Genomic DNA, 23,542 nt, shown 5'->3' with positions numbered 1-23,542 from the left:
GCTCGGCCGTCTGAGACCCACAGATGGTCAATGAGCCGACCCAAAACCTCTGGACTCTGGTGAGTCCGACCCAGCTCCTCTTGGATGCTGTTTTTCCCCCTCAAACCTCCAATAAACTCTGGACCTCTTCATCAGACCCGCAGGATCATTTTTCTCCCGCCACTGTTCTGCCGGGTTCAGGGATGGTTGGAAGCGGCCCAGTGGGTCACCTGTGCTGTGGTCAGACCCGTCTGAGGGGGAACCCTGTCAAAGCCAAGGTCAGTTCAGTAGTGATCTCCAGGTCTGCTAGTCAAATCACCAAGGCCACAGAGTCTTCTGACCGGTGCAGTTGTTGTGGAGATGTGATCTGGGAACTTCCAAACCAGGGAGACGTGGTGCTGATGTCTGTGGTAAAGAGGCTCAGTCTCGTGTTTGGACTGGAGGAAGCCTGGCTCTGCTGCTGGAGAACGGCTGAAGACAAGGAGCCTGGCCGTGGATCAGCAGAAGAGGGTCATGGACGAGGATGGACTGTCAAGCCACCATGGAAGTCTTCCACTGACAGAGCAGATTGTTTTCTCCAAAGGTTTGTGAAGACGGATGGTCTTCATCGGTGGAACGATCTCAAAGGAGTCAGGTCTCCACAGAACATGTTGAGACTCTTTTGATGCTCAGACCCACCGCTGACCTTCACCTCTGGGTCACGGGGCGAACAAACGAGGACGCTCCAAAAGGCAGAATCAGCGAGCCGCAGTTTATAAACGCACTGGCGGCACCTGTTGGGCATGAAGAGCATGAGCAGGTCCCACTGTGAAATGCAGGTTTCCTACACGGTTTCCCAGACGAAAGCCTCCTCTCACCTCCGCTGAGCTCTCCAAAACTGCGATCACGTGATTTACAGCCGCTACTGAAGGTCTTGGCGCGAATAGCCCAGTCTTGAACTCTGAAGTCTGACTTCAGAGTTACACTCAGGTTTGCAGGTTCGTTCATTTCCGTCATAGCAAAGTCCTTGATGATGGTAATCTGATCTCATGTTCATGTTGAGCAGGTCTTCAACTATAGATCAGTAAAGTCTCCTTCATCTTACTGTGGAAATATGGATTTATTGTCATATAATATGGTGTATCATTCGAAAAAAAAAAATCAATATTTCTAACGTAAAACTGCTCGAAACATCGCTTATTTGTAGATCATGACCTGCTCAACATGAATATGAATTACGATTTTTGTTTTGGTTTTAGACTTTGTTCTGGTGAAGTCGGGGGTCTACCGTAAGGACTGAAGTATCCGTGCAACAGACTATTGGAGCTGCGTCAAACCGAACTGCGCTTTCCCTCCGGTGACGGGTGTCTGATGCTCTTAAACTGACTGACACGCAAGCCTCTCAACACCGGCAGTGGAGCGGGAATGTCAACTCAAATATGTGGGGCAATGGCTCTCTTCAGCTTCCCCCCAAACTGACGCTTGGGCGCAGCGTCATAACCTCATGTAATAAGTTGATCATTTGAAGCAGAAAAGTTGCAACTTCGCAGCTCATTTCCGTGTTTCGCAGCTTTGTCCGGCGCCATGTTTGGAGTTTCCAGCTGAGTGACGCGAGTGCGCGGCCATGTGCGTCACATGCGCGTTCACGCCGAGAAGAGCTGATTGACAAGTCGGTCGCCTCCTCGAACTCCAGCGGATCTCCTGAAGTTCTCCCGTGTCCTGCTCCCTGCTGCCGCCTCCAGGTAGGAGCTGTGCTGCTGCTGCTGCTGCTGCTGCTGCTGCTGCTGCTGAAGCAGAGGTCAGTGGACCTTCCTCAGAGGTCAGGTGGTGATGCCCAGTGCGGCAGCGCGGGTTACAGCCGTGACTCCACAAGTGATGTTGGTGTGGCGCTGCTTTAGTTTGGTTTGCTTGAAGACACTAGGCTTCAGTCTATGTCACATTTCACCGTGTTCTTTCTCTCTGCACTGGTTTCATGTGCGCAGCCTCTCTGCACTTCCTGTTCTGCTGGCTGTAGTTGGGGGGTGTTCACATGTGTCTCCACTCCAGATGTGGAAGTCAACAGCCGGCCACAGCGTGAGCGTCAAGGCGTCTGCGAGGGATGACGACTGGGAGACCGACCCCGACTTTGAGGTCCGTCTGCCCCCGAGGTCCGGCCTGGACCCGGCTCACTCTGGACTTGTCTTCCAGAATGACGTGTCGGAGCAGGAGCAGAGGTGGGGGGCCAAGACCATCGAGGGCTCGGGCCGCAAGGAGCCCATCAGGTACGTGACGTGGAGGAACGTCTGGAGGAAGTTGCTCAACAGGAAGAGGAAGTGAGAGCGAGTGAGACGAGGCGTCGACAGCGCAGCTCCTAAAATGGAAGCCAGCGGTGAGAGTCTGGTTCCTAGCTGCAGGGAGGCCCAGCCGAGCCACCGGATGATGTCAGCGGCATCATCTCACTGCAGCCCAGCTGAACTGAGAGTCAGTGCAGAGAGTCGGCGCTGTTGAAACGTGTGTGAACTCTGTCGCCCCCTGCAGCGTGGCTGAGCTGAGACACACGGTGGCTTCAGAGCACGAGCAGGGGAAGCAGAAGGAGCAGACTCCCAAGGCCTCCTACGGATATGGCGGGAAGTTTGGAGTGGAGAGAGACCGGATGGACAAGGTTTGGGCCTGAACCGGAGTTTGACCGGGCCACCAGGTCGCTCACTCGCCTGATGTCCGCCGCAGGCCGCTGTGGGTCACGACTATGTGGCGCGGGTGGAGCAGCACTCGTCCCAGAAAGACGCTGCGCGAGGGTTTGGCGGGAAATATGGCGTCCAGCAAGACCGAGTGGACAAGGTGAGGGGTCACTGACGCTGGCTGTGTAACTGTTGCGGTGCAGTATGGGACGTGTGCTTTGGTTCAAACACAGTGTTGAAACAACAATTTAAAGGCTCTGATCTGATGATGATTTAGGCTTTTAATTTGAAGGGAGTTGCACTTCCTGTTCACGATCAAGACCTTTGTTCTGGTCCCAATAACTCTGTGACCTGGCTCTTGTTGCCATGGTGATACTGGTCAGCAGGTCCCAGTGAGAACCTGAGTCCGAGTGTCAGGGCTTGTTATTATGTGTCGCCCCCTACTGTTGAACCTGGTGAGTCAAACTTTGAAAAATGGCTTCTGTTCTCTCTGCAGTCTGCCTTGACTTTTGACTACAAAGGAGTGGTGCAGAAACACGCGTCCCAGAGAGGTGAGTGCCGGCTGGCGCCCGCCACCCCTGCTGCTGTCGGAGGCGGGGCTTCAGCCTGGTCTGCAGGCGACTCACGTGCTGAACTCAGGCTCAGAAGGTCCTCCAGCCTTGATCGTTCATGTTGAGCTTCAAATGTTAGTCAGATTTACAGGAATTCTCCAGCCTGACAGAATCCTTGTCTTCTTCTTCTTCTTTTCCTTTGGGCTTCTCCCTTTAAGAGTGGCCACAGCGGATCATCTTCCTCCATCTCCCCCTGTCCTCTGCTTCCTCTTCTCTCAAACCTCCAAACCTCATGCTCTCCTTCACCACCTCCATCAATCTCCTCTGTGGCCTTCCTCTCCACCTTCTGCCTGACAGTTCCAACATCTCAACATCTTCATCTACCAATGTACTGGCTCTCTCTCTCTCTCTCTCTCCTCTGTACATGTCCAAACCATCTCCATCTAGCCTCTCTGACTTGGTCTCCTAAACACCTGAGCACATGTGCTGTCCCTCTGATCCTATCATCATCCTGCTCACTCCCAGAGAGAAGCTCAGCATCTTCATCTCTGCTACCTCCAGCTCAGCCTCCTGTCTTCTCCTCAGTGCCACTGTTACCAAACCATACAACGTTGCTGGCCTCACCAGCCTTTTGGAGACTTTCCCTTTCATCCTTGCCCACACCCTTTTGTCCCACATCACACCTGACACTTTTCTCCTCTCTTCTTCACCTCTTCCTCACACGCTCCATGGCCCTAGACAGTTGAGCCTCAGTACTTCAAACCCACCACCTTCTTTATCTCTGCATCCTGCAACTTCACCTGTCCACTTGGCTCCCTCTGATCACAGATCACAATGTCATCTGCAAACATCATGGTCCAAGTGGCTTCTTGTCTAACCTCTTCTGTCAACCTGTCCATCACCATGGCAAACAAGAAGGGGCTCAGAGCTGAGCCTTGGTGCAGTCCCACCTCCACCTCGAGCTCCTCTGTTCCACCTGCAGCACACCTCACCACTGTCTCACACCTGACACACATGTCCTGCACCACTCCAGACTTCCTCATACAATACCACATCTCTTCTCTTGGCACTCTTTCGTATGCTTTCTCCTGACAGAATGTCCCCCTCACTATTTCCTGCTTGTTTGTGACTCTTGCGTGTCAGAACATTGACCTCTTCCTGTGACTGTGACCCCACTGTGACCTGGCTGTGTCATGTCAGGGGTCAGGTGGGGGGTGTCTCCAGCAGTGGTCAGCGCCTGTAGCAAAGCCAGGGAGGGGTTCCTCAGTGTTGGTGAAGCAGCAGAGGTCGCCCCCTGCTGGCAGATCGTCTGAGTCACATGTCCTCCCCAGACTACTCAAAGGGCTTCGGCGGGAGGTTCGGCGTGGAGAGGGAGAAGGTGGACAAGTCTGCGCTGGGATTCGACTACAAAGGAGAGACAGAGAAACACGAGTCTCAGAGAGGTGAGTGCCAGCTGATGACATCATCCAGCCCACTCTGACTTTCAAACCCCGTCTCCCGGTCCAGATTACTCTGCCGGGTTCGGGGGCCGTTACGGGGTGCAGAAGGACCGCATGGATAAGGTGAGTGGGCGAGGGGGGAGTGGTGTGGGGGGCTCACTGAGATTCTGACCTGGAGCTGTGTGGTCAGAGCGCAGCCGCCTTCTCTGACATGGACTCGCCCTCCTCGGCCTACGAGAAGACCCAGCCCTTCGAGGCCTGTGAGTCCCTCTTGTATGTGTGTGTGTGTCTGTGCCTCCGCTGCCCTGCTGACCAGTGGCACCCTCTGCAGCCAGCTCAGGTGCAGGGAAGCTGAAGGCTCAGTTCGAGAGCCTGGCTCGGGCCTCGGACCGGGAGAACCTGAGGAGAGTGGAGGAGGAGCGAGCGAGGAGGAGGGCCAGGGAGAGGAGCGAGAGAGAGGAGGCGCTGCTGCGGCAGCAGGTGGGACACACACACACACACACACACACGTTTGTCTTCCTATCTTAGCGAGGACCGTCATTGACACCACCCTTTTCCCAGCCCCTCCCCCTAACCATCTAAAGCACATGGCTCAACTTAACCTTTACTCCTAACCAAACTAAATCCCAATGATAATAACTGAGCTATTTTGTAGTTTTAACCCTCAGAATGAGGCTTGACAAAGTGAGGACTGGCCAAAATGTCCTCACTCTGTGGATGAAAAACACATACAGGTCCTCACAAAGATAGAAGTACAAGAACATACACACACTGCAGGGTGTGTTGAGGTGCTCTGAGCATGAGTCCTGCAGAAGCAGGAGCTGGAGGAAGATGTTCCTCAGCCCGAGGAGGAAGATGTTCCTCAGCCCGAGGAGGAAGATGTTCCTCAGCCTGAGGAGGAAGATGTTCCTCAGCCTGAGGAGGAGGCGCGTCCAGAGCTCCAGCCCCACACTAGAGAAGTGGAGGAGCTGCCAGAGATCGAGGTGAGGAGGAGCTCCTCGGTGCTGCTGGGCACCTGGAGAAGTGAGCAGCCTGGAGGTCTTCCTTCCGCTGAGAAGGTTCATGTCTCCTGTCGACTCCAGGAGGAACCCGAGTACGACGACGTCCCGCCTCTGCCTCCACGTGCCCAAGACTCTCTTGACGCCCTGGGGCCTCCTCTTCCTACCCGATGTTCAGACGGCGAGGAGCTGTATGAAGATGTCCTGGAAGCCCCGCCCCCTGCTCCCTCAGGTCAGCCTGCGACTCCCCGTTAGCTCTACTTCAACCTCCTGCAGCTGCTCTGAAGAGCCGTGTGTGTTCCAGATGGAGAGCCAGACTACGAGGACACTCTGGCCGGGCTCACGGCGACGGCGCTGTATGACTACACCGGAGGTCCGTCTCTCTCTGTCCTCACCTTCTCGCCGCACCTGTGAGTCACGCTCTGGTCTGTCCACAGAAGGCGACGACGAGCTCTCCTTCTACCCCGATGACGTCATCACCAACATCGAGATGATCGACGAGGGCTGGTGGAGGGGCCAGTGTCGGGGCCACTTCGGTCTCTTCCCTGCCGCTTATGTGCAGCTTCATTAGAAGGTCGGCGACCAGGGTGAAGCCCGGGGCTCAAGGTCACCTGAAGGACTGAGACTGAGGAGATGTCTGAGGGATCTGCTGCTGCAGAGCTTGCTGAACAGCAAACGCGAAGCAACGATTGATTAAAGTCTAAAATGATCTCTGTAGCCTCTGTGTCTGGCAGCGCCACCTTGTGGTCGTTGATCAGAGACGCCTCAGTGATGCACCTGACCCGGGGGCTAGACTTGGCCCTGCGTCTCTCTGCTCTGGAGATCCGCTGCCAGAGGATCCATCTGTTCTCGGTCCATCTCAACCCTGCCTCGCTGCTCTGCCTCTGATGAGGCGGAGCCGCCACATCAGGCAGCCATGTCTGTGAGGGGCGGGCGGTGCTTCACGAGTCGGTGTCCTCAGTTTCATTGCTCAGTACTGGGTTGTAAGAGACTGATGTTGAAGCAGTTGGTCGAGGCTGAAGATCACTGAGCGGAGGGTGCCATCTAGTGGGCTGCCACGGAACTGCTCCAGTCTTCGCTGGGTAACAGGTGGTTTACTGACCTCTCCAGTCTTCAGGAGGCGTTTAGCTGAGCCGACACTGCCTCCTCCGCCTTTAATTCAAGATTCAAGAGTCATGTCGCTGAGAGTTCCACACCACTGGACCCTGGTTCTGGTTTTCATTTCAGTACAGCGGACTGAAGTCAAGTGGGGGACCGCGTCTTCACTGTGGTGGCCCCAAAGCTACGGACCTTTCCACCTTCACATCTGACAGGCTGCATCACTTGCTGTTTCTAAAAACTTGTCCTTTTAGCCTGGCGTTTAGAGAAGCATCAACCCGACACCACACGCTGCTCTCATTTCTGGGTGCAGTCATCGATCCATGTGTGCTGACCGCTGAGGAGGGAAAGCGACCTGGGAACCACAGGAACATGCAGCACTAGGTTGCTCCACCTGAACTCACTTTCTACCAAAGACATTCACAGCACTTCTCTCTCTCTCCAGGCTTGTATCTCTTCAGCTGGAGGCTTTATTGTTTCTTAAGAAATGCATGTTTACATGGAAGAGAAACCATATCACAGCTCCTCTGCACCACCTTCATCATCATCATCATCATCATCATCTCCAAAGCGGGGCGTCTCTGTCCGTCCAGGACATCAGTCTCTGAGGTCCGTGCTTCAGTGCCACTCTGTGGCTCCACAGTCCGTCACGGTGAAGGTCCTCCTGAAGGTCACCAGGCCAGTCCCTTCTTCTTCTTCTTGCCCGGACCCTTCTGTCCTGTCCTCTGCGCCCGCATCTTCTTGGCCTGCCTCTGACTCATCCACACCGGGTACTGGCCGTGCTCGTTCAGCAGGGTTTTCTTGTTGCGTTTGCTGTCCGTCTCCATTTGACCCTCCGTGGCTGAAGAACAGGGCACAATGATGAATGAAACTCCAGTGACAGAGGCTTGAGCGGATCCTCCCCGTTTACCTGCAGCGTCTTCCATGTCGACATCGGCTTTCTTGACCTTGTCTGCGGGCACCACCGTGGCGATCTCCTGCACCTCCGCCATCACCGCCTCGCCCTTCACACCGGAGCCCAGAGCCTGCTTCAGCCTGGCCAGCTCTTTCGGGGCGTTCTTCTTCCTCTTCTCCGCCCTCATCTTCCTCTTCCACTTACTCCGCAGGCTCTTTGCCATTCTGAGCTGCGAAAACATCACAGCTATTACTGCTCAGACCGAGGCGTCCTTTGGCTCCACATTACCGGCCAGTCAGTGGCCATGACCGGGTGATGCTCAGGCCATGAAGTCACCTGACACGGCGGAGACGCTTGACTCATCGAGCAGCTGAGCACTGCTAGCATGTTAGCTTCCCTCACACTAGCTTCAGCTAAACCCCGATGCTAACGAGGCGCACGACAAACCTCGGCACGGAGTTCAAGCGTCAGTAAAATATATTATCAACATACAAGGAGTCCGGCGGACTGATGGAGGTTAGCACTTACCGACGGTCCAGGAGCGCAGGAGCGAGGCTGCCGCGACACGTGTTTACAGGGGAACAGAATGATGACGTGTGCTGGGAAAAACACGCGCCTGATTGGCTGGGAACTCTTGCGTCTGATTGGCCACTGACTCCAACCTCCGGAAGTGCGTCCAATGTAAACAAGAAGCTGGAGAGCGACTTGTAAAGACGTTGGAACAAGTCGCTTCCATATTTGTTTTGTAGTAATAAACGAAGCCAGTCGATTTTTTTTGGATAGTTTCGTGCGTTTATTCCCGATGGCGAGCGTCTTCACCACTCATGCCGGATCCCCGCCGCAGCCCGCGTCAGTGACGCAGCTGTTTGACTCGCTGGATTCTGCGGCAGAGCAGCTGATGGTTTTGAAGGACTTCGCTTCTGCTCTGCAGACTTGTTCCTCTGCTCTGGAGAAACTGCGCCTCGTGGAAGAGGAGGACTCGCAGTACGATTGTTCAAGAAAACGGGGCCGACTTGTCAAGCGAATGTGTTTGTTCCTGACCATCGTTTTCATCTCAGGGTCTCCGAGTTGAAGGCGGGATTCTGCATCGTGGGGATTCAAGCGCTGGCTGAGATGAACCAGTGGCCCGGAGTCCTGTCCTGGCTGCTGCAGCACTATGAGGGACCCGAGAGCCTCCCCGCCAGGGTCCTGCAGATGTGGTGAGCTCAGCTGCTGCGCTTCAAACCACTTCAGTACCAGTCTCCTCTAACGCTTCTCCGCACTTTGAGCTCCAGTCTGACCGAGGCCACGGTGTCCAGCCTGAAGAAGGCTCCTAGTTCACAGCAGTCAGAAGCTGTTTAGCAGCTAGAGTGAATAATCTGAATCAGAAAACTTTATTAATCCCATGGGAAATTATGTTCGTAACATGCTGTGTACACAACACGTCACAATAAAATGAAAAAGAAATAATGTTATAAAGTGCAAAAAGTAATACCAAAGAGCTTAGAAACAATGTGCAAGAAAAATTCAAGGACAGAGTGAACAGAAAAAAACGTGCCAGAGAGGAAGAAAGGAGCTCCTGTGGCGATCGGTCTTTGGGATGGGTCGTCTCAGTCTGTCGGTCCATGTGCTTCTGTATTGGACCAGGAGCTGATGGAGGGGGTGGGTGATGTTGTCCAGGATGCTCCTCAGTTTCAGGAGCATCCTTCTCTCCATAACCGTCTCCAAGGCGTCCAGTTTCACCCCACCACATCACGGATGAGTCTGTTGGCGTCCACCAGCGTTCATCTGCTGCCCCAGCAAACCACAGCCAACAGAATTGCACTGGACACCACCCACTCATAAAACGTCAACTCAGCATTGTATTTATTATTATTATATATTGTCATTGAATCAAGCTTGAATCCGTGTTGGTGTCTCCCATGTGCAGCATCGTGCTTTATACCAAAGTGGGAGACGCTGGCGTGATGCTGGAGGCGGCCGGAGCCTGGCTCCACTGTGAGTCCAACAGACGAGTGGCGGGGTTTGGGACAGTGGCCGAGCTGTACCTGCTGCACGTGCTGCTGCCGCTGGGGTTGGTGGATCAGGCCCGGCAGCTCGTCCTGGGCCAGGTGGGAAGCGCTGTCTTCTCTGAGGAGCAGAGGCTGGCGGCGCTGGACGTTGTGGAGGCGAGGGAGACTCAAATCAGAGAACCTTCTCCAGGTCCTGGTCCTGGCTCTGACTCGGATGCTGCGCTCTCTCCTCGGGGTGAGTCCCACCTGAGCCCCAGACCAGCTGCCACACTTGCTGAGCTCTTGTTCTCAGGTGCTGCCCCCCACTGGCTGGAGGCCCTTCTGAAAGCCACCTACAGGAAGCTGCTGCTGAGCAGCTCTGGCTCTCTGCTGGTCCACAGACTGGTCCTGGCCGCCTTGCTCCTCTACATGCTCTTCCTGCGGCTGGATCCAGGTGTGGAAACCTTCTGTTTCACCAAGACCGGCTTTGCAGTCCAACTTCAGACTGATTCCTCTTCCTCCTCCTTCTGCTCTGCAGCGCTTCCCTCTTCATTCCTGTGGATTTCCAAACTCCTCCACTTCCTCAGGCACATGTGGAGCCACGTGCGCTCACTGCACTCTCCCTCTCAGAGCAAAGGACTGTGAACCAGCATCACCTGGCTCGAAGATGCGTCGCATGAGCCCCTCGCAGGGCCGACAACACGCCTCCAGTTGGGTCGGCAGTGACTCTCTAGCCAACACATGCTGTGACTCCTGACTCCGGGCTTCATTTGACTCATGTTCTGAACTGGCCGTGACACGTTCTCCACGCTGGTTCGTCCGGTGTTTCCTCATCTAACTGCAGCTGTACCAGACAGCACCATGGCTGTCGTCCCAGTGCAGCTTGTTGTGGCACCTTCACGCAGTTCAGGACGATTGTGTGTCGGATCAGATCCGAAACGTTCCTCCTGCCAGAGTGTGATTTTGGCAGCGTAGTGTAAGTGGCAGATATCAAAGACCCATTTTCAGCGAGAGCGCGTCTCTCTGTTTAATAAAAGTGAGCCAGCAAGTCTCTGAAAATCTGAGCGATGATCATGTGTCCTTCATCATATATTTGATGTCTTCTGTATCTACAACGTAAGAATCAGAAGCTGTGTCCGAACTTGACAGCTTCAATGTTCATGTCACGTTTATAAACCTCGCCGTTTGAGCGGTCATTGAACGCCTCATGAGACGTTCAGGTCACCCCCGTTGCGTGCGTGTTCGGAGGGTGGAAGCGACGTGTTTCGACACTTTTTTGTTTGGACGAGACACTCGTTTCTGATGACGGTTGTCAGGACGAATGACCTTATAGGTTAGTGCGTGTGCGGGGGTTTGTTGAACGGTCCTGCGTCACACGTCTTTTTCAGTCATGATCCAACCGAGCGACCGACTCGTCGGTGTCGATGCGACTCCGACTGCCAGAGAAACGAAAGTGAAACTCAGAACCGGCGCCTATAAGAAGCGTCTCCACGAGCCTCCTCACTTCCGGTCCACCTCTGCCCTGCAGCCGGACCCATGTCCTCGGACTGGACGCACTGGACTTTCACGGTAAGATACCGGTGTCCGGGGGTTCGGTTTAACGGCACTGAGGATCTCGGTTCTGAGGTTCTGGGTCTCATCTACTGGTTTCTAAGAGCACAGCTGAAAATCCCAGCGAGAGAGGAGAAGCTTTTTAGGAGCCTGTTGCCCCCGGAGTCCTGACCGGTGTATCACGTGACGCCGAACCTCACATGTGCCCCGAGTCTCTGACAGATGACAGTGTCACAACTGCTGTTGACGGCATCCAAGTCGGATTTACGGCTGCACAAGCGAAGCCATCCGCGAGTCACGTCACTCTGACGTCACCACCGTGTGCTGTGTGTCAGGGATGAGGGGCCTGATCAACTACCGCCTGTCCTGCTGCGCCAACACCGTCCTGCAGATGCTGGCGGCCACCTGGGAGCTGCACCAGCTCCTGAGCAGGTGAGCGCTCCAGACACTCCTGGTGTGGACCAATCAATGACAAGACTCTTATCGTATGAGGTCGTTTTGCTTTGGCCGGTCCTCATAGAGTTGTGAGGGTGAAACTTCAAAATAACTAGGTGTTTCTAACTGGGTTTTGGATGTTTGGCTTATGGGGAGAGGCTGGGGAAAGGGTGATGGCCAGGAGAGGTCCTCACAAGGAGCGACAGGTGTGTGCGTGTGTGAGAGGAACCATGGCTCCGGTGCGTCCACTAGGTGGCACTTTCTGCTCTGGACAGCGACGTTACTGAAGGCGCGCATGCGTTTAAGCCAAGAGAAGAGCGCCACCTACTGAGCGCTGAAAGGCAGAGAGGAAGCAGAGACACCAGAGAAGCTTGAAGTTCATCCGCTGCTGAGGGACCTGATGATGGTCTGCCGCCGGACCTGGGGGTTCCATCAGTTCTGCAGTGCTCCCGCCTGCTCAGATGAATGTTGGCACATGCTGAACCACGAGTCTATAGCCGTGAGTGGTGAACCCGCCTCCTCCATCAGGTGGCGCTGCACTGGCGCGGCCTGTAGCACTTCAAATGTTCCGCACCAGCTCCGCCTGTGTCTGGAGGCCATGTGCCGCGGCAACTCTCAGTCAGCTCACCTGGACCTTCTGCGCTGCCTGGACCGGAACCACATCGAGCGTAAGAGCCTGAAGTTCTGACCCTCTCCTGCTGCGATGCTCTGGTAATGATGCCGTCTTTCAGTGGGTGTGCAGCAGGACGCGCACAACCTCCTCCTCCGCCTCCTCAGCCTGCTGCGGCAGCAGCTGGACGACCAGGCGCTGGTGGGTCCCTCTTCCTTCCCGAGCTTCTCCAACAACACCTCATGAACGTGTCCCTCGCAGGCTTTGGGAATCCAGGATCTGTACAAGACCTCGGTGGAGACCCGCCTCAGGTGTCAGGAGTGCTCTTCTGTCAAGACCCTGAGCAGCTTCCTGCTCACTCTGCCGCTCAGTATCCGGGAAGATGATGATACCGTGGTGAGTGGACACCTGCGGGAGAGAGACCAGCAGGCTGCTCTCACACTCACACCACCGACGAGGAAGAGCCGACACAACAACATCATCACTTTGGCGAACATCCTAATGTTGTTATTGATTTATGAGACACAAACTGAGTCTGAGATGTAAACCAACCAAGCCTAAAAACCAGGGGGGGGCCTGGTCTCGCCGCAGGACGACTGCCTGAGGGCCTTCTTGCAGCAGCAGCATCTGACTGGGCAGAACCAATGCTTCTGTATCCAGTGTGAGAGGAAGACGCCGACTGAAAAGGTGAGAGACGGCTGCAGGCGCTGCCCGGCTGGTGCTCATGTGCTCACATGTTCCCCTCAGGTGCTCCGGCTTCTCTCCCTGCCCCCCATCCTGTGTCTGCACCTCCAGCGCTTCAGGATCCGCAGAGGTTTCACCCGAAAACTCGACGGCCAAGTCTCTTTTCCAGAGACTCTGGACCTCTCTGCAGTACTGGATGGAGTGTCTCATCCCACCTTGCTCCAGGTACGGATGTCTGTCGCTCCGGCGGGGAGGTGTTGGGCCTGGTCTGACTGGGGGGGACGGGGTCTTCCAGATCCCCTGCAGGTACGCACTGTTTGCTGTGGCGGTCCACTGTGGCACCGCTGTCTTTGGACACTACACTGCGTTTGTTCTCGACCAGAACCAGCGGTGGTTCTACATAGACGACTCTCGCGTCCAGCAGGTTTGAGCACGTCCGTCTATCCGTCTGTTCATTATCTGTCCATCCATCTTGCGTTCATCTTTCTTGTCAATCTTTCCATCCATTGGCTATTACCTGTCTACCCATCTGTCCCTGTCTGCTCATCCATCATCTATCCAACCAGCCATCCAGTCCTTTGCCCATCCATCATCCATCCATCCATCCAGCCTCTATCTATCTATCATCCACCCATCCTTCCATCTATCCATCCATCTCTCTTCCTGCCTTCTCAATCTTTCCTTCCATAGTGTTTCACCTGTCTGCCCATCCATCCGTCCGTCCGTCTGTCCATCCATCCATCCATCTATCCAAAACCCATCCATCCTTTTGCCCATCCATCCATCACCCATCCATCCATCTGTTCGTCTGTACATCCATCCATCCATCCATCTCTCTTCCTGCCTTGTCAATCTTTCCTTCCATAGTGTTTCACCTGTCTGCCCATCCATCCGTCCGTCCGTCTGTCTGTCTGTCCAGCCATCCATCTATCCAAAACCCATCCATTCCTTTGCCCATCCATCATCCATCCAGCCTCTATCTATCTATCATCCACCCATCTTTCCATCTATCCATCCATCTCTCTTCCTGCCTTGTCAATCTTTGCTTCCATAGTGTTTCACCTGTCTGCCCATCCATCCGTCCGTCCGTCTGTCTGTCTGTCCAGCCATCCATCTATCCAAAACCCATCCATTCCTTTGCCCATCCATCATCCATCCAGCCTCTATCTATCTATCTATCTATCATCCACCCATCTTTCCATCTATCCATCCATCTCTCTTCCTGCCTTGTCAATCTTTGCTTCCATAGTGTTTCACCTGTCTGCCCATCCATCCATCCGTCTGTCTGTCCATCCACCCATCTATCCAAAACCCATCCATCCCTTCGCCCATCCATCCATCATCTATCATCCATCTGTTCGTCTGTACGTCCATCCATCGTCTATCTGTCGTCCATCCACCCATCCACCCATCCATCCATCCATCCATCTATGCATCCATCCATCTATCCATCCATCGTCTATCTGTCGTCCATCCACCCATCCACCCATCCATCCATCCATCCATCTATGCATCCATCCATCTATCCATCCATCCGTCTATCTGTCATCCATCCATCCATCTATGCATCCATCCATCCATCCATCTCTCTTCCTGGCTTGTCAATCTTACATCCATAGTGCTTCACCTTTCTACCTGTCCATCTGTCTGTCTCTCCACCCCCCTGACTCAGCTCTTTATTTTTGGAGCTGGTCTCTCTTCACGAGCCTCTTCTCCAGTGTGAGCCAGCCTCCGGTCATGTGCCCTGCAGGTGTCCTGGAGAGACGTGCAGTCCTCGTATGGAGGCAGAGGCAGGTAGGGAACACCTCCGTCTTCTCTCAGCAGACATGCCGTCATGTGACCGTGCTCCTTAGAGCCGTGTGCAGAGCAGTAGAGGGGGCCGACCCCATGTGTGTCAGCTGGGGTCTGACTCTGTTTGGTCCTGCAGCAGAACCGCCTACATGCTGATGTACCGCAGATGTCAGAGCCACCAGCAGCCGCCCACATCTGGGTAACACCTGGAGCAGCCCAGCAACACAGCAGGGTGGCGCGCTCCTCGGGGGACCGCGGTGGTCCTAACGTTCAGAGGGTCAACAGTCACATGGCTGGGACTTGCCTGGAACGGTCTCTCTCTCTATTGAGCCACAGGGGGGTGCTGTTCCCCCTCGTGTTGTTGAAGGGCTGCTCATGGAAACCATTAAACACCTTTGAGTGAAGATCGTTGCACAAGTGACTGGCTTTGATACAACCGTCACCACTAGGCGGCAGTCAAGACCGACGCGTCAGCCGGTCAGTCGGCAGTGACGAAAAGATCTGACGGCCCACCCCGGTTGCCATAGCAAGAGGGAAACACCGCCGTATTGTCTGATGCGTTCAACTGAAGAAAGTCACAATAAAAAGATAAACGCTCGCAGTGTTTCCAGTGGCTGGTACCAGACGTCTCAGTGGCTTGGCCCGGGTTCTGGTGGGCCACGTGAGAGTGCTGCTGACGGAGTGGAACATGTCTGTCTCACACACACACACATCAGTGTTCAGGAGAGTCGTGCGCATTCCGAGGGGCGGCAGCAACACCTCGCAGCGCTTCCTCCATGCAGCACGACAACAGTGACACTAGAGTTGAGCAGTCACGGTCGGCACCTGCCTGACCCCACCTCAGCCGGTCACATGACCCGTGTCTCAGCACCTCAGCCAGGAGTGTGTGTCTGGGCGTCTTCAGACCGGGGCCAGGACACACTTCAGGTCTCATGTGTGGGGCAACTCAGCCAACAGCAGCCGTCCATCCACGTCCAACCATTTGGACTGATCCTCCTCTGCATTTCTCCTGCTGCTGCTGTGTCGCACTGCAACACTTGAAGCTGGAATGACAGCCCAGGTCAAGCTGCTGTCCAGGGTGTCCCTGCCTGGAGGTGCTCCACTCTGCCTGTTGGATTTGTCTGTGCCGATATCGACGCCTCATGACACAGTACTGACATCCCACTTGAGAACACGGCACATGACCTTTGACCCCCTCTGCTATCGCCCCACAGTTCCGTTCTTCTGGGGACCGGGCCGCTGGCTCGGCTTTCCACCGGTGACATCATGAGGGTTTTGCTCCGACGCGTGGGGCCGGTGACCATGGTGAAGTCTTCTCTGGTAAACAGCAAACACGAGTGGAGGGAAAATATCTGGCGCATGAGTTTCCCAGCCCGAGAAAAACTGCGGCGCTGGAACACAGACATGAAGAGTGGCCGCCGCTGCACCACGACAGAGATTTGAAAATCAAACTCATTTGAAATAGATGGTGTTCAACAGAGCTGAGCAGAGGAAGAGGACGAGCGTTTGATTCAGACCTCTGACTAGATTAGATTAGATTAGATTAGATTAGATTAGATTGTGCTATACTATACCATAATGTACTGTATTGCATTGCATTATTTTATGTTATAATAGTACTATACTATACTAATAGATAATGATAAAGTATATAAATGATAAACTGGCAGGTTATCAATGTCAGGCGTGTCGTGGGTCATGTATGACCTGGAGAGCGCAGAGACAGTGCAGTGACACCTACTGGCCTCCAGCCATGTGTTGGCTCAGGGCAAGGACGCGGCTCCCTGCGGGGCCTCGGCCTGTGTGAGAGCTCGGGCAGTTAACCAGCACAGCCCAGGTGGACAGGTCAGGGAGCAGCGTTCGGAGCTCTGACCTGTCCTTGGTGAAGGTCATGACTCAGTCACGGGCCAGATGTGACCTGCGTGCCAAGCGCTTGACCCCTGAATGAAGCCATGGGTCTGACCCTGATAAAGACATCAGCCCAGCGGTGGCTCCCTCTCAGACTGGGGTCCATCAGGGTCAGGGGTCCCTCATCAGGTGGATGGATACAGTCAATGTTCCGCGGCATCAAAACAGATCCTCCCGCGAGGCGTTCCTCCAACTGCGGCTTGTGTCAGTCAGCAGGAATGAGAGGAATTGCACCGTGAGGCAGAGGCGGCGCAGGTCGGATCAAAGGAGCGGCCGACGCGTTGGGGAGCCGGTGCCGCGACCGTCCAGGTGACCTGTGTGTGCGAGGTGGGCACCTGGGTGCCTCTCTGACCCGCTCTCTCCTGCTCCCACACAAAGAGCCTCTGATGCCAGGTAGCCGGCGCTGGCATTCCTGTTGCATTCCAGCTGAGGGAAGTTGCTGGGATCAGGAGGAGAAATGCCTGAAACAAAGGGCCACTCTCATTCACAGGGTTTAGGCTCCTGTGGGAAAGTCCGGCGCGGACAGAGGTTGGACGGCAGAGGAATGCAGGGCTCACACCGTCTCTATGACACGGACTCAAAGACACGCTGACAAGGTGGAGGTCTTCTTACCAAGGAGGAGGGCGGGGGGGCGGAGGGGCGTGAGAGCGCGACACTAGCCCTCACTCACCGTGTCGCCAGGCGGTTGAGACACATTCAGCAGACACAAAGAGACCTGCCACCGCATGGCTGGTGGGCGGAAGCTCCTGAAAACCTGCTCCTCTGGTTTGGCTCTCCACAAAGTGCAGCAAGACTGGAGAGCTGCTCACCAAGGCAGCGGCCAGTAAACAGGCTGGATACAAACAAAGCGACGAACAGCACTGGCTAGCTAACGTGCTAGCTAGCTAGCTAGCAGCGCCACCGTCCATTACTAGTTCGTACAAGTCCCTGGGATTGGACTTCATTTTCCCTCACTTCCTTCTCCTCACTGGAGCATTGTCCTCTACGTCAGTGAGTCTTAACCATAGGGCCGGGGCCCATGGTTTGGCCACTTTTAATCCATGAGCCAGGTATGGTGGCAGTAGTGAGTCACTGAATTGACTTGACAGCAGCAAATTTGTGATAGTGACCAACTATGGAGAAGTTCTTGGAAAGAAACAATGATGAAGGAAGTGATGGCGCCCCCTACAGTAAACACTGTTCATGAAAGCACCTGTTGATGCAGTTTTAGAATTATTTTGAATATTTTATGGTGATACTTTCATTTATACTTAATTTTACTATTTTTTAAATAAAATATATCATTTTATTTTTATTATGTAAATTTTATTCAAAATTTTATTGGTTTCATATCATTTCACAAGGTTCTGGTTAGTTTACATGTGAGTAGATTAAATATGGTTATTGATCACAGATGAAATCAAGAGTCATGAATCAGTTCTCCTGAATGGGCCCCGGGGCCATTTGTTCTGGGAAAGGTGGGCCCTGACCCCTGCTTTTACGTTTTCCTTCACTCTTTTGTGAGTTATGCATCAATAAACCGGGTGTTTGAATCCCATCGTCTCCGACCCTTGACAAGTCTTTCAGCCTCACAGTTCCACGTACTGAACTCTGGAGCCATCTTGTATCAACATCTGGCCCGAGCTCCAACAGCTTCCACATGTCTCACATCTTGCTCTGTGTTTACATGTAAACAGCAGAGCTAACGGAACAGTGGCGGCTGCAGGTCGAGAGCAAACCGACACTTTTCTCATGCAGATTCAATCCCGGTCGCCACCGCGAGACGCTCGGCGCTGACGTTTGTTTACCGCCGCTCTGTGAGCTGAGCGTGAGCTGGGGAGCGTGAGGAAGTGATGCAGCCCCTCTCCGACTCTGTGATGTGGCTGCAGACACACGGCCTCCTGGAATAGCTTCTCCAGCCTTGTGCTCAGAGCCGCAGCTCACTTCTGCTGGCGAGTTGGGCTCATCGCTGCCTCAGACACAGGCTCCCCCTCGTGTGAGCGAGCATCTGTCCTGGTGAGGTCCAGCTTTGGGGCCTCAATTTGAGGCTTCAAAGTTCAAAATAACTGGGTTCCAGTCTGGTTCAGAGTCCTGGTTCAGGTGAGCCATGTGTTTTGAATGGTTAGGTTTAGGGGGAGAGTGGCCAGGCCACCTCACTGCATCTGACTCCTGCCCTGGTGCCACCTGCTGCGACTGACACTGAGTTTAAAACAAAACTGCCAGGTGCAAAAATTAATTCAATGTTGCAAAGCAGTGGTTCTGAACCTCCGGGTCCGTTCCCAAAAGTGGGTCAGAGAGCTGCTCTCAGTGGGTCTCTGGCCTTTTCCTGGGTGATAGTCAGTCCGCTTGTGTTCATTACAGTGTTGTTACACTGTGTCAGGGTCGAGCTGCTTCTGTTTGCTCTGGTATGTTTGTGATGAATGCAGTGAAAGGCAGACCGTTTCAGAGCCATTGCCAGCCACGTGTCGCCGGAGGAAGAACTCTCCATACAGAGAGCAGGCGAGCAAGCGGCGAGGGGAAGGAAGTGGCAGTGAAATCTGCGTTTCATGCGGGCAACAACCATTTATTTGTGTTGTCATGGAGACAAACCACCACAGAGGACAGTGGGCCGCTTCACAGCAGAGTGCAGTACCTGACAGAGTTCTGAGAGCCGGCGAGTCTGCTCCTGCTGACTCGGCGCCTTCACCCACAGACGCTGACTGGCGTCTCGGGCCCGGACCTGGCTGACCTTCCACTGACGGCGGCCGGGCGCGTGCCGACACGCCGCGCACTGCACCCTCCTCCGACACAGCAGGAACGCATGGTTCCCACACACTTCAAACGTGTTCTCGCAACCGTTCGCTGCGATAATAGCCGAGGTTTGCATAATCCTGTGTGATCAGATACGGAGCACACCTCTTGCTCTGGAATCTGCATGGCATGACTGCACCTCTATAAAAAGATAGATCAGCCTGCAGCATGCGCTGGGCCACCTGCAGACCTAAAATTTCTTCTGCCATTTTAGAATTCATATAGCATTACTGAGTATTTTTTGTCATATTTTTTTGTTCCTCAAAATACATTGAAAGAAAATTGAAAATATATTTTGTAATTAATTTTCTTTTAATATGTCATGAATATATGTGCTATAATTTTATTATTATTTATATTCAAATGGCATGTGAAATGGTATATTTTTATAGTTTCATTTTTAGATTTGCACTTTTTTAATATCCCTGCTCCCATTGACTCGTCAATGGTTCATTTTGTCATTGTTACTTTTTCCCCTCACGTTTCCTAGTCATTGCCACCCACGACAGTCACAGTTTATAATGTGGCCCTTCAGGAAATGTAACTGCCCACCTCTGCTGCAGACAGTTGTCCTCGTCTCTCTGGTGCTTCTGTCATGACCCCTGGTCCAGGTCTTCTGCACCTGCTCCATGAGGGTACCGCTGAACCAACTGGGCACCAGGCGCCAGCGTCCCGCCTCCAGCTGGACTCGGGGCGGCGCCACCTCCGGTCACCTGGAGCCGGAGCAGACGGATGGACGCACTCGGGGGGTTTCGCTCCGAGGTCCAACCCCGGTGAGACGGGCCGTCGCAGTGGTTCCGCTGGTGCTGGAGAGAGCGGCGGCGGTTACCCAGCTCTCTCCAGCACATCAAAGAAGCGGGCCTGGGGCGAACCTTATCCCATTTCATTCAAGTTGAGGCCGTTCATTCATTTCTGACATTTACAGTGGGCCCATCGCTCCCCCCTCTGCTCCCGGCCTCTCGGCTCCCAGACAGCGCCGAGGCCCCACCAGCCGCTCTGGAAAAACCCGGCGCATCTGACTCGCATTGCTTGGCTCGACTTGTGTGTTCCGCTTGGCCCGTGCCGCTGGAGAGCGGCCCAATTACCAGCCGCTGCTTTGAGGCCAGCATGATGTCACCCGGGCCCCCCACCCCCACCCCACCACTCAGCATAACAGGCTGCAGATGAGGAGGTTTGGACTCCAAACCTTCACGACGAGCAAAAGAACGAGGGTGAAATGTGCCAGCTTCCTTTGATCTGAGCTCATTTACGAGCCATTAAAGGCCTCGGTGGATGGGAAGCCAGTCAGAGTGCAGCTCAGATGACGTGATCTCCAGAGTGATAACAACTTGTTTGAATAAGATAACAGCTGTCGAGAAAAACAAAGAGGAATGTCTCCGTTCTGACTTCTCCAACATCAGAACCAGGAGCGGAGCCAAGACTGTGGGACTGCAGATGACCCAGATCCAGATGCCAGAGTCTGGTCCCAGTCACTCCAACAACCCGACGTGATACACACGAGTCCAGCTCTTTTCCTCGTCATTCTTTTCATGTAGTTTTAACACACACACACAAGGGTTGTCACACCATCTTTGTGAGGACCATCACCCTTTCCCCAGCCTAAACCTAACCATCCAAAACACATGGCTCACATGAACCAGGACTGTGGAACCCTGCTAGAATCACTCAGGTACTTTGAGGTTTGAACCCTCACATTGAAGCTTAACCTTGTGGGGTCCAGTCAAATGTGCCCCCTGAACACTAGGATAGATACATTGACACACACACACACACACTGAGCCAACAATTTTGTTCATCCCTCGTGTCTCTGCAGGTCCAGTGAGTCCAGCGCTCCATGAGTCTCTTGAAGAGAGAAGGTCTTTGACCAATGGCGTGGTCGCAGATCAGTCAGAACCTTTCCTATTGGCCTGCCACTCTTCGCCCCGGAAACAGGTCAGTGAAAAACACATGATGGATGCGAACGCCATGTAAACACCACTGTTTTGTAGCTCCTGAAGAGGCGTCCAGTCACTGTAGTGTAGCACCTTGCTAGCTGATCCACTGACTTGCTGTCCTTGGTTGCCAGGTGCATCTATACCAGGCCAAGACTTTGTCTTGCGTTTAACGTTGAAACATAAACAATAAACCTGGCTGCAGGTTCAATGGTGATGTGAGTGTGGGTCCTCAGACTTGGAGACTCATCAGATCCACCATCAACACCCCTGACATGACTCAGTTCCACGTCTGACTCTGTCCTTCCCGCAACTAAAGTTCTGGCATGTGTTTCACCTGTGACTCACTGTTGATGGTGGTGAGGTCCGTGAAGATGAGACGCTCCAGTCTGCAGCGTGGTTCACACACACACAGACTGGGGCCACGTCCAAACATAGAGGAGTCAAGTCAATGGCGCCCACATTTCTATCGACGCTGCTTGATATTTCCAGGAGGATCAGGGTCAAATGGAGAGATTTGAAAAAGACATGCACCAGAGACGTACGCTGGATGTGAACCAGCAACCTGGTGACACACAGGGATGAGCTTTAACCTCTATACTGAGTCAGGTGAGCAGCTGCTCAGGTGAAGCCTCACAGCTTGACGTGTTTGTAGCATGTGGCTCTGTTCAGCAGCACAGTAGAACAGTGGGGCCCTGAGCCTCCGACTGGGAGGCCAACCCTGGTGTATACTGACAAAATACTTCAGTGAAACCTGGGGTTTGTTAGTTATTGTTTCCTTTAGTTAGTTGTTGTTATGCTCCGTCGTCCATGACTAAAACAAACACGATGCTCTGACGATATACTTTCTGAAAAAAAACGAATGAAACCCGTGTACAGTAAAGTATTCAAAGTGTTTTGATTTGAAGTCGCGGGCTTGAACATCAGCTGGTTAATAACTGAGGAAAGTATTTCCTGTCCATCAATGTCTGGAGCAGTCCTGGATTGTGTGTTGGATTTTTGGGGTTAAGAAGCTGTAAAACAGACTGGCAGAAACCCATTCCCTCTCTACAACACAGGACTCTGATCACACCAGCCTTTCTTCGTGTCTCACATCCATTCAGACCCAGATGTTCAGCCAGCGAGACGTTCAAAGCCCTGTAACTGCCACCTGTCACCTGATGGAAGTGAAGTTTCATCTTCCAGCTCTCAGCTGTTATCAGCCAGTGACACGCTTTACTGACACACACACAGGCACATACTTGTGTCTCTATCCCTGAGAGGACCTCTCGTCGACATAATGCCTTACCCACTCTGAACCTAACCATCCAAAACACATGGCTCACCTGAACCAGGACTCTGAACCAAACTGGAACCAGTTAGAATCACCCCGTTATTTTGAAGTTTGAACCCTCTAATGGTGGATTCCAATTCCTTCCTCAACCCTCAGACCTCAAAACCAAGGGTTCAGGAAGATTTTGTTCCTTAGAAATGGGAAGCTCCGTAATGAAGGCACGTCCTTAGCCTGTTGGGGGCAGCATTACGTCAAATCTACATTTTGTTTGTCAATTCAGAAGAAGAAGAAGAAGAAGAAGAAGATGATGATGATGATGATGATGATGATGATGAAGAAGAGGGTGAGGAGCAAGACGCATCTACAGGAGCAGATCCAATGCTGTCTGCAGCTGTGTTTTTGTCTTTTAGATCTCCATTTACAAAGAAAATGTTTGCATTTGTAGCTCGGTCTCAAGGATTACAACGCCACTTTGGATACTACGCAAAGGATTCTGGGTATTCCTCAGTACCTCAAGCTTGTTCCTCAATTTAACTTAAGAATTGGGACAGTCCTTGCTCCTCAAGCATTTTTGAGGATTGAGCTTGAGGCTGAAGGAAGGAATTGGAACGCACCCTAAACTTTGTGAGGACCGGCCAAAATGTCCTCACAAAGCAAAATGTCATCACCAGAAGGTAGCTTGTCAAGACTTGATCCTCAGAAGTATACACACATCACATCAAAACTCTATCAAAATACTTTTATTTCCAACCAAAAATGGCGAGTCATTTTTGCCGTTCTTCGAAGCTTGTTTTTTGAACAGGAACAATCTGTCTGTATATTGAGAGTCACATTCACCGGAGGCTGGAGTCATAAAGGGATGGTGGAAGTAGGTCCTTCTCCACAGCCTCCAGATATGCTACAAGGTCATTGCTTTTCATGTCTGTCATTTCAAAGTTATGACAAGTTAAATTTTGCAAAATGGCTGCCTTGTTCTGGGCCTGCGTTAATAGATTCCCTGAGGGGCCATGGAGTATACTCCAAC

The 23,542-nt window shown here is 53.2% G+C and overlaps 4 protein-coding genes across 10 annotated transcripts; 3 read left to right on the top strand and 1 right to left on the bottom strand.

Annotated features, from left to right (window-relative positions):
* Window positions 1-953: 953 nt before the first annotated feature.
* Window positions 954-6,299, top strand: hcls1 (hematopoietic cell-specific Lyn substrate 1). 3 transcript variants are annotated; one of them, XM_053861437.1, is made up of 15 exons: window positions 954-1,464; window positions 1,529-1,700; window positions 1,941-2,088; window positions 2,146-2,219; window positions 2,476-2,599; window positions 2,665-2,775; window positions 3,112-3,166; window positions 4,498-4,608; window positions 4,673-4,728; window positions 4,796-4,865; window positions 4,937-5,085; window positions 5,418-5,588; window positions 5,688-5,835; window positions 5,908-5,976; window positions 6,041-6,299. In XM_053861437.1, exons 3-15 carry the CDS (start codon window positions 2,005-2,007, stop codon window positions 6,172-6,174), a joined length of 1,356 nt encoding a protein of 451 aa, XP_053717412.1. In that variant the 5' UTR covers window positions 954-1,464; window positions 1,529-1,700; window positions 1,941-2,004; the 3' UTR covers window positions 6,175-6,299. The 3 variants fall into 3 exon arrangements, with proteins under 3 accessions (XP_053717412.1, XP_053717413.1, XP_053717411.1); XM_053861438.1 differs by having other exon boundaries at window positions 955-1,464; window positions 2,005-2,088; window positions 5,424-5,588; XM_053861436.1 differs by having other exon boundaries at window positions 956-1,464; window positions 2,005-2,088.
* An 816-nt stretch (window positions 6,300-7,115) lies between these two features.
* On the top strand, window positions 7,116-10,625 carry pex26 (peroxisomal biogenesis factor 26). 2 transcript variants are annotated; one of them, XM_053861440.1, is made up of 5 exons: window positions 7,116-8,580; window positions 8,655-8,795; window positions 9,506-9,822; window positions 9,880-10,020; window positions 10,105-10,625. In XM_053861440.1, the coding sequence occupies exons 1-5, from the start codon at window positions 8,399-8,401 to the stop codon at window positions 10,209-10,211; spliced, it is 888 nt and encodes a 295-aa protein (XP_053717415.1). In that variant the 5' UTR covers window positions 7,116-8,398; the 3' UTR covers window positions 10,212-10,625. The 2 variants fall into 2 exon arrangements, with proteins under 2 accessions (XP_053717415.1, XP_053717414.1); XM_053861439.1 differs by having other exon boundaries at window positions 9,506-10,020.
* Window positions 7,125-8,185, bottom strand: llph (LLP homolog, long-term synaptic facilitation factor). The gene is made up of 3 exons (XM_053861441.1): window positions 8,125-8,185; window positions 7,612-7,825; window positions 7,125-7,542 (listed from the first exon to the last, which is right to left on the bottom strand). The coding sequence occupies exons 2-3, from the start codon at window positions 7,817-7,819 to the stop codon at window positions 7,373-7,375; spliced, it is 378 nt and encodes a 125-aa protein (XP_053717416.1). The 5' UTR covers window positions 7,820-7,825; window positions 8,125-8,185; the 3' UTR covers window positions 7,125-7,372.
* A 373-nt stretch (window positions 10,626-10,998) lies between the features above and the next one.
* usp18 (ubiquitin specific peptidase 18) lies at window positions 10,999-16,506 on the top strand. 4 transcript variants are annotated; one of them, XM_053863055.1, is made up of 10 exons: window positions 10,999-11,135; window positions 11,453-11,549; window positions 12,081-12,220; window positions 12,284-12,363; window positions 12,424-12,558; window positions 12,754-12,849; window positions 12,910-13,071; window positions 13,142-13,270; window positions 14,597-14,640; window positions 15,852-16,506. In XM_053863055.1, the coding sequence occupies exons 2-10, from the start codon at window positions 11,455-11,457 to the stop codon at window positions 16,078-16,080; spliced, it is 1,110 nt and encodes a 369-aa protein (XP_053719030.1). In that variant the 5' UTR covers window positions 10,999-11,135; window positions 11,453-11,454; the 3' UTR covers window positions 16,081-16,506. The 4 variants fall into 4 exon arrangements, with proteins under 4 accessions (XP_053719030.1, XP_053719033.1, XP_053719032.1 ...); XM_053863058.1 differs by lacking the exon at window positions 15,852-16,506 and adding an exon at window positions 14,777-15,825; XM_053863057.1 differs by lacking the exon at window positions 15,852-16,506 and adding an exon at window positions 14,774-15,825.
* Window positions 16,507-23,542: the final 7,036 nt, after the last annotated feature.

This window comes from Synchiropus splendidus, chromosome 4 (genome assembly GCF_027744825.2).
Source record: "Synchiropus splendidus isolate RoL2022-P1 chromosome 4, RoL_Sspl_1.0, whole genome shotgun sequence".
NCBI classification, from domain to species: domain Eukaryota; kingdom Metazoa; phylum Chordata; class Actinopteri; order Syngnathiformes; family Callionymidae; genus Synchiropus; species Synchiropus splendidus.
Note: the sequence above shows the minus strand (reverse complement) of the source record. Positions and strands in the feature narration are given on the sequence as shown.

Coding starts and splice junctions, on each gene's coding strand:
- hcls1 (XM_053861437.1), top strand. CDS start 2,005: ATGTGGAAGTCAACAGCCGGCCACAGCGTGAGCGTCAAGGCGTCTGCG. Junction 2,220..2,475: donor GGCCGCAAGGAGCCCATCAG/GTACGTGACGTG, acceptor CGCCCCCTGCAG/CGTGGCTGAGCTGAGACACA. Junction 5,589..5,687: donor AGGAGCTGCCAGAGATCGAG/GTGAGGAGGAGC, acceptor TGTCGACTCCAG/GAGGAACCCGAGTACGACGA.
- llph (XM_053861441.1), bottom strand. CDS start 7,819: ATGGCAAAGAGCCTGCGGAGTAAGTGGAAGAGGAAGATGAGGGCGGAG. Junction 7,543..7,611: donor CGACATGGAAGACGCTGCAG/GTAAACGGGGAG, acceptor CCTGTTCTTCAG/CCACGGAGGGTCAAATGGAG.
- pex26 (XM_053861439.1), top strand. CDS start 8,399: ATGGCGAGCGTCTTCACCACTCATGCCGGATCCCCGCCGCAGCCCGCG. Junction 8,581..8,654: donor GTGGAAGAGGAGGACTCGCA/GTACGATTGTTC, acceptor TTTTCATCTCAG/GGTCTCCGAGTTGAAGGCGG. Junction 10,021..10,104: donor CTTCCTGCGGCTGGATCCAG/GTGTGGAAACCT, acceptor TCTGCTCTGCAG/CGCTTCCCTCTTCATTCCTG.
- usp18 (XM_053863055.1), top strand. CDS start 11,455: ATGAGGGGCCTGATCAACTACCGCCTGTCCTGCTGCGCCAACACCGTC. Junction 12,850..12,909: donor GGAAGACGCCGACTGAAAAG/GTGAGAGACGGC, acceptor TGTTCCCCTCAG/GTGCTCCGGCTTCTCTCCCT. Junction 13,072..13,141: donor CTCATCCCACCTTGCTCCAG/GTACGGATGTCT, acceptor GGGGTCTTCCAG/ATCCCCTGCAGGTACGCACT.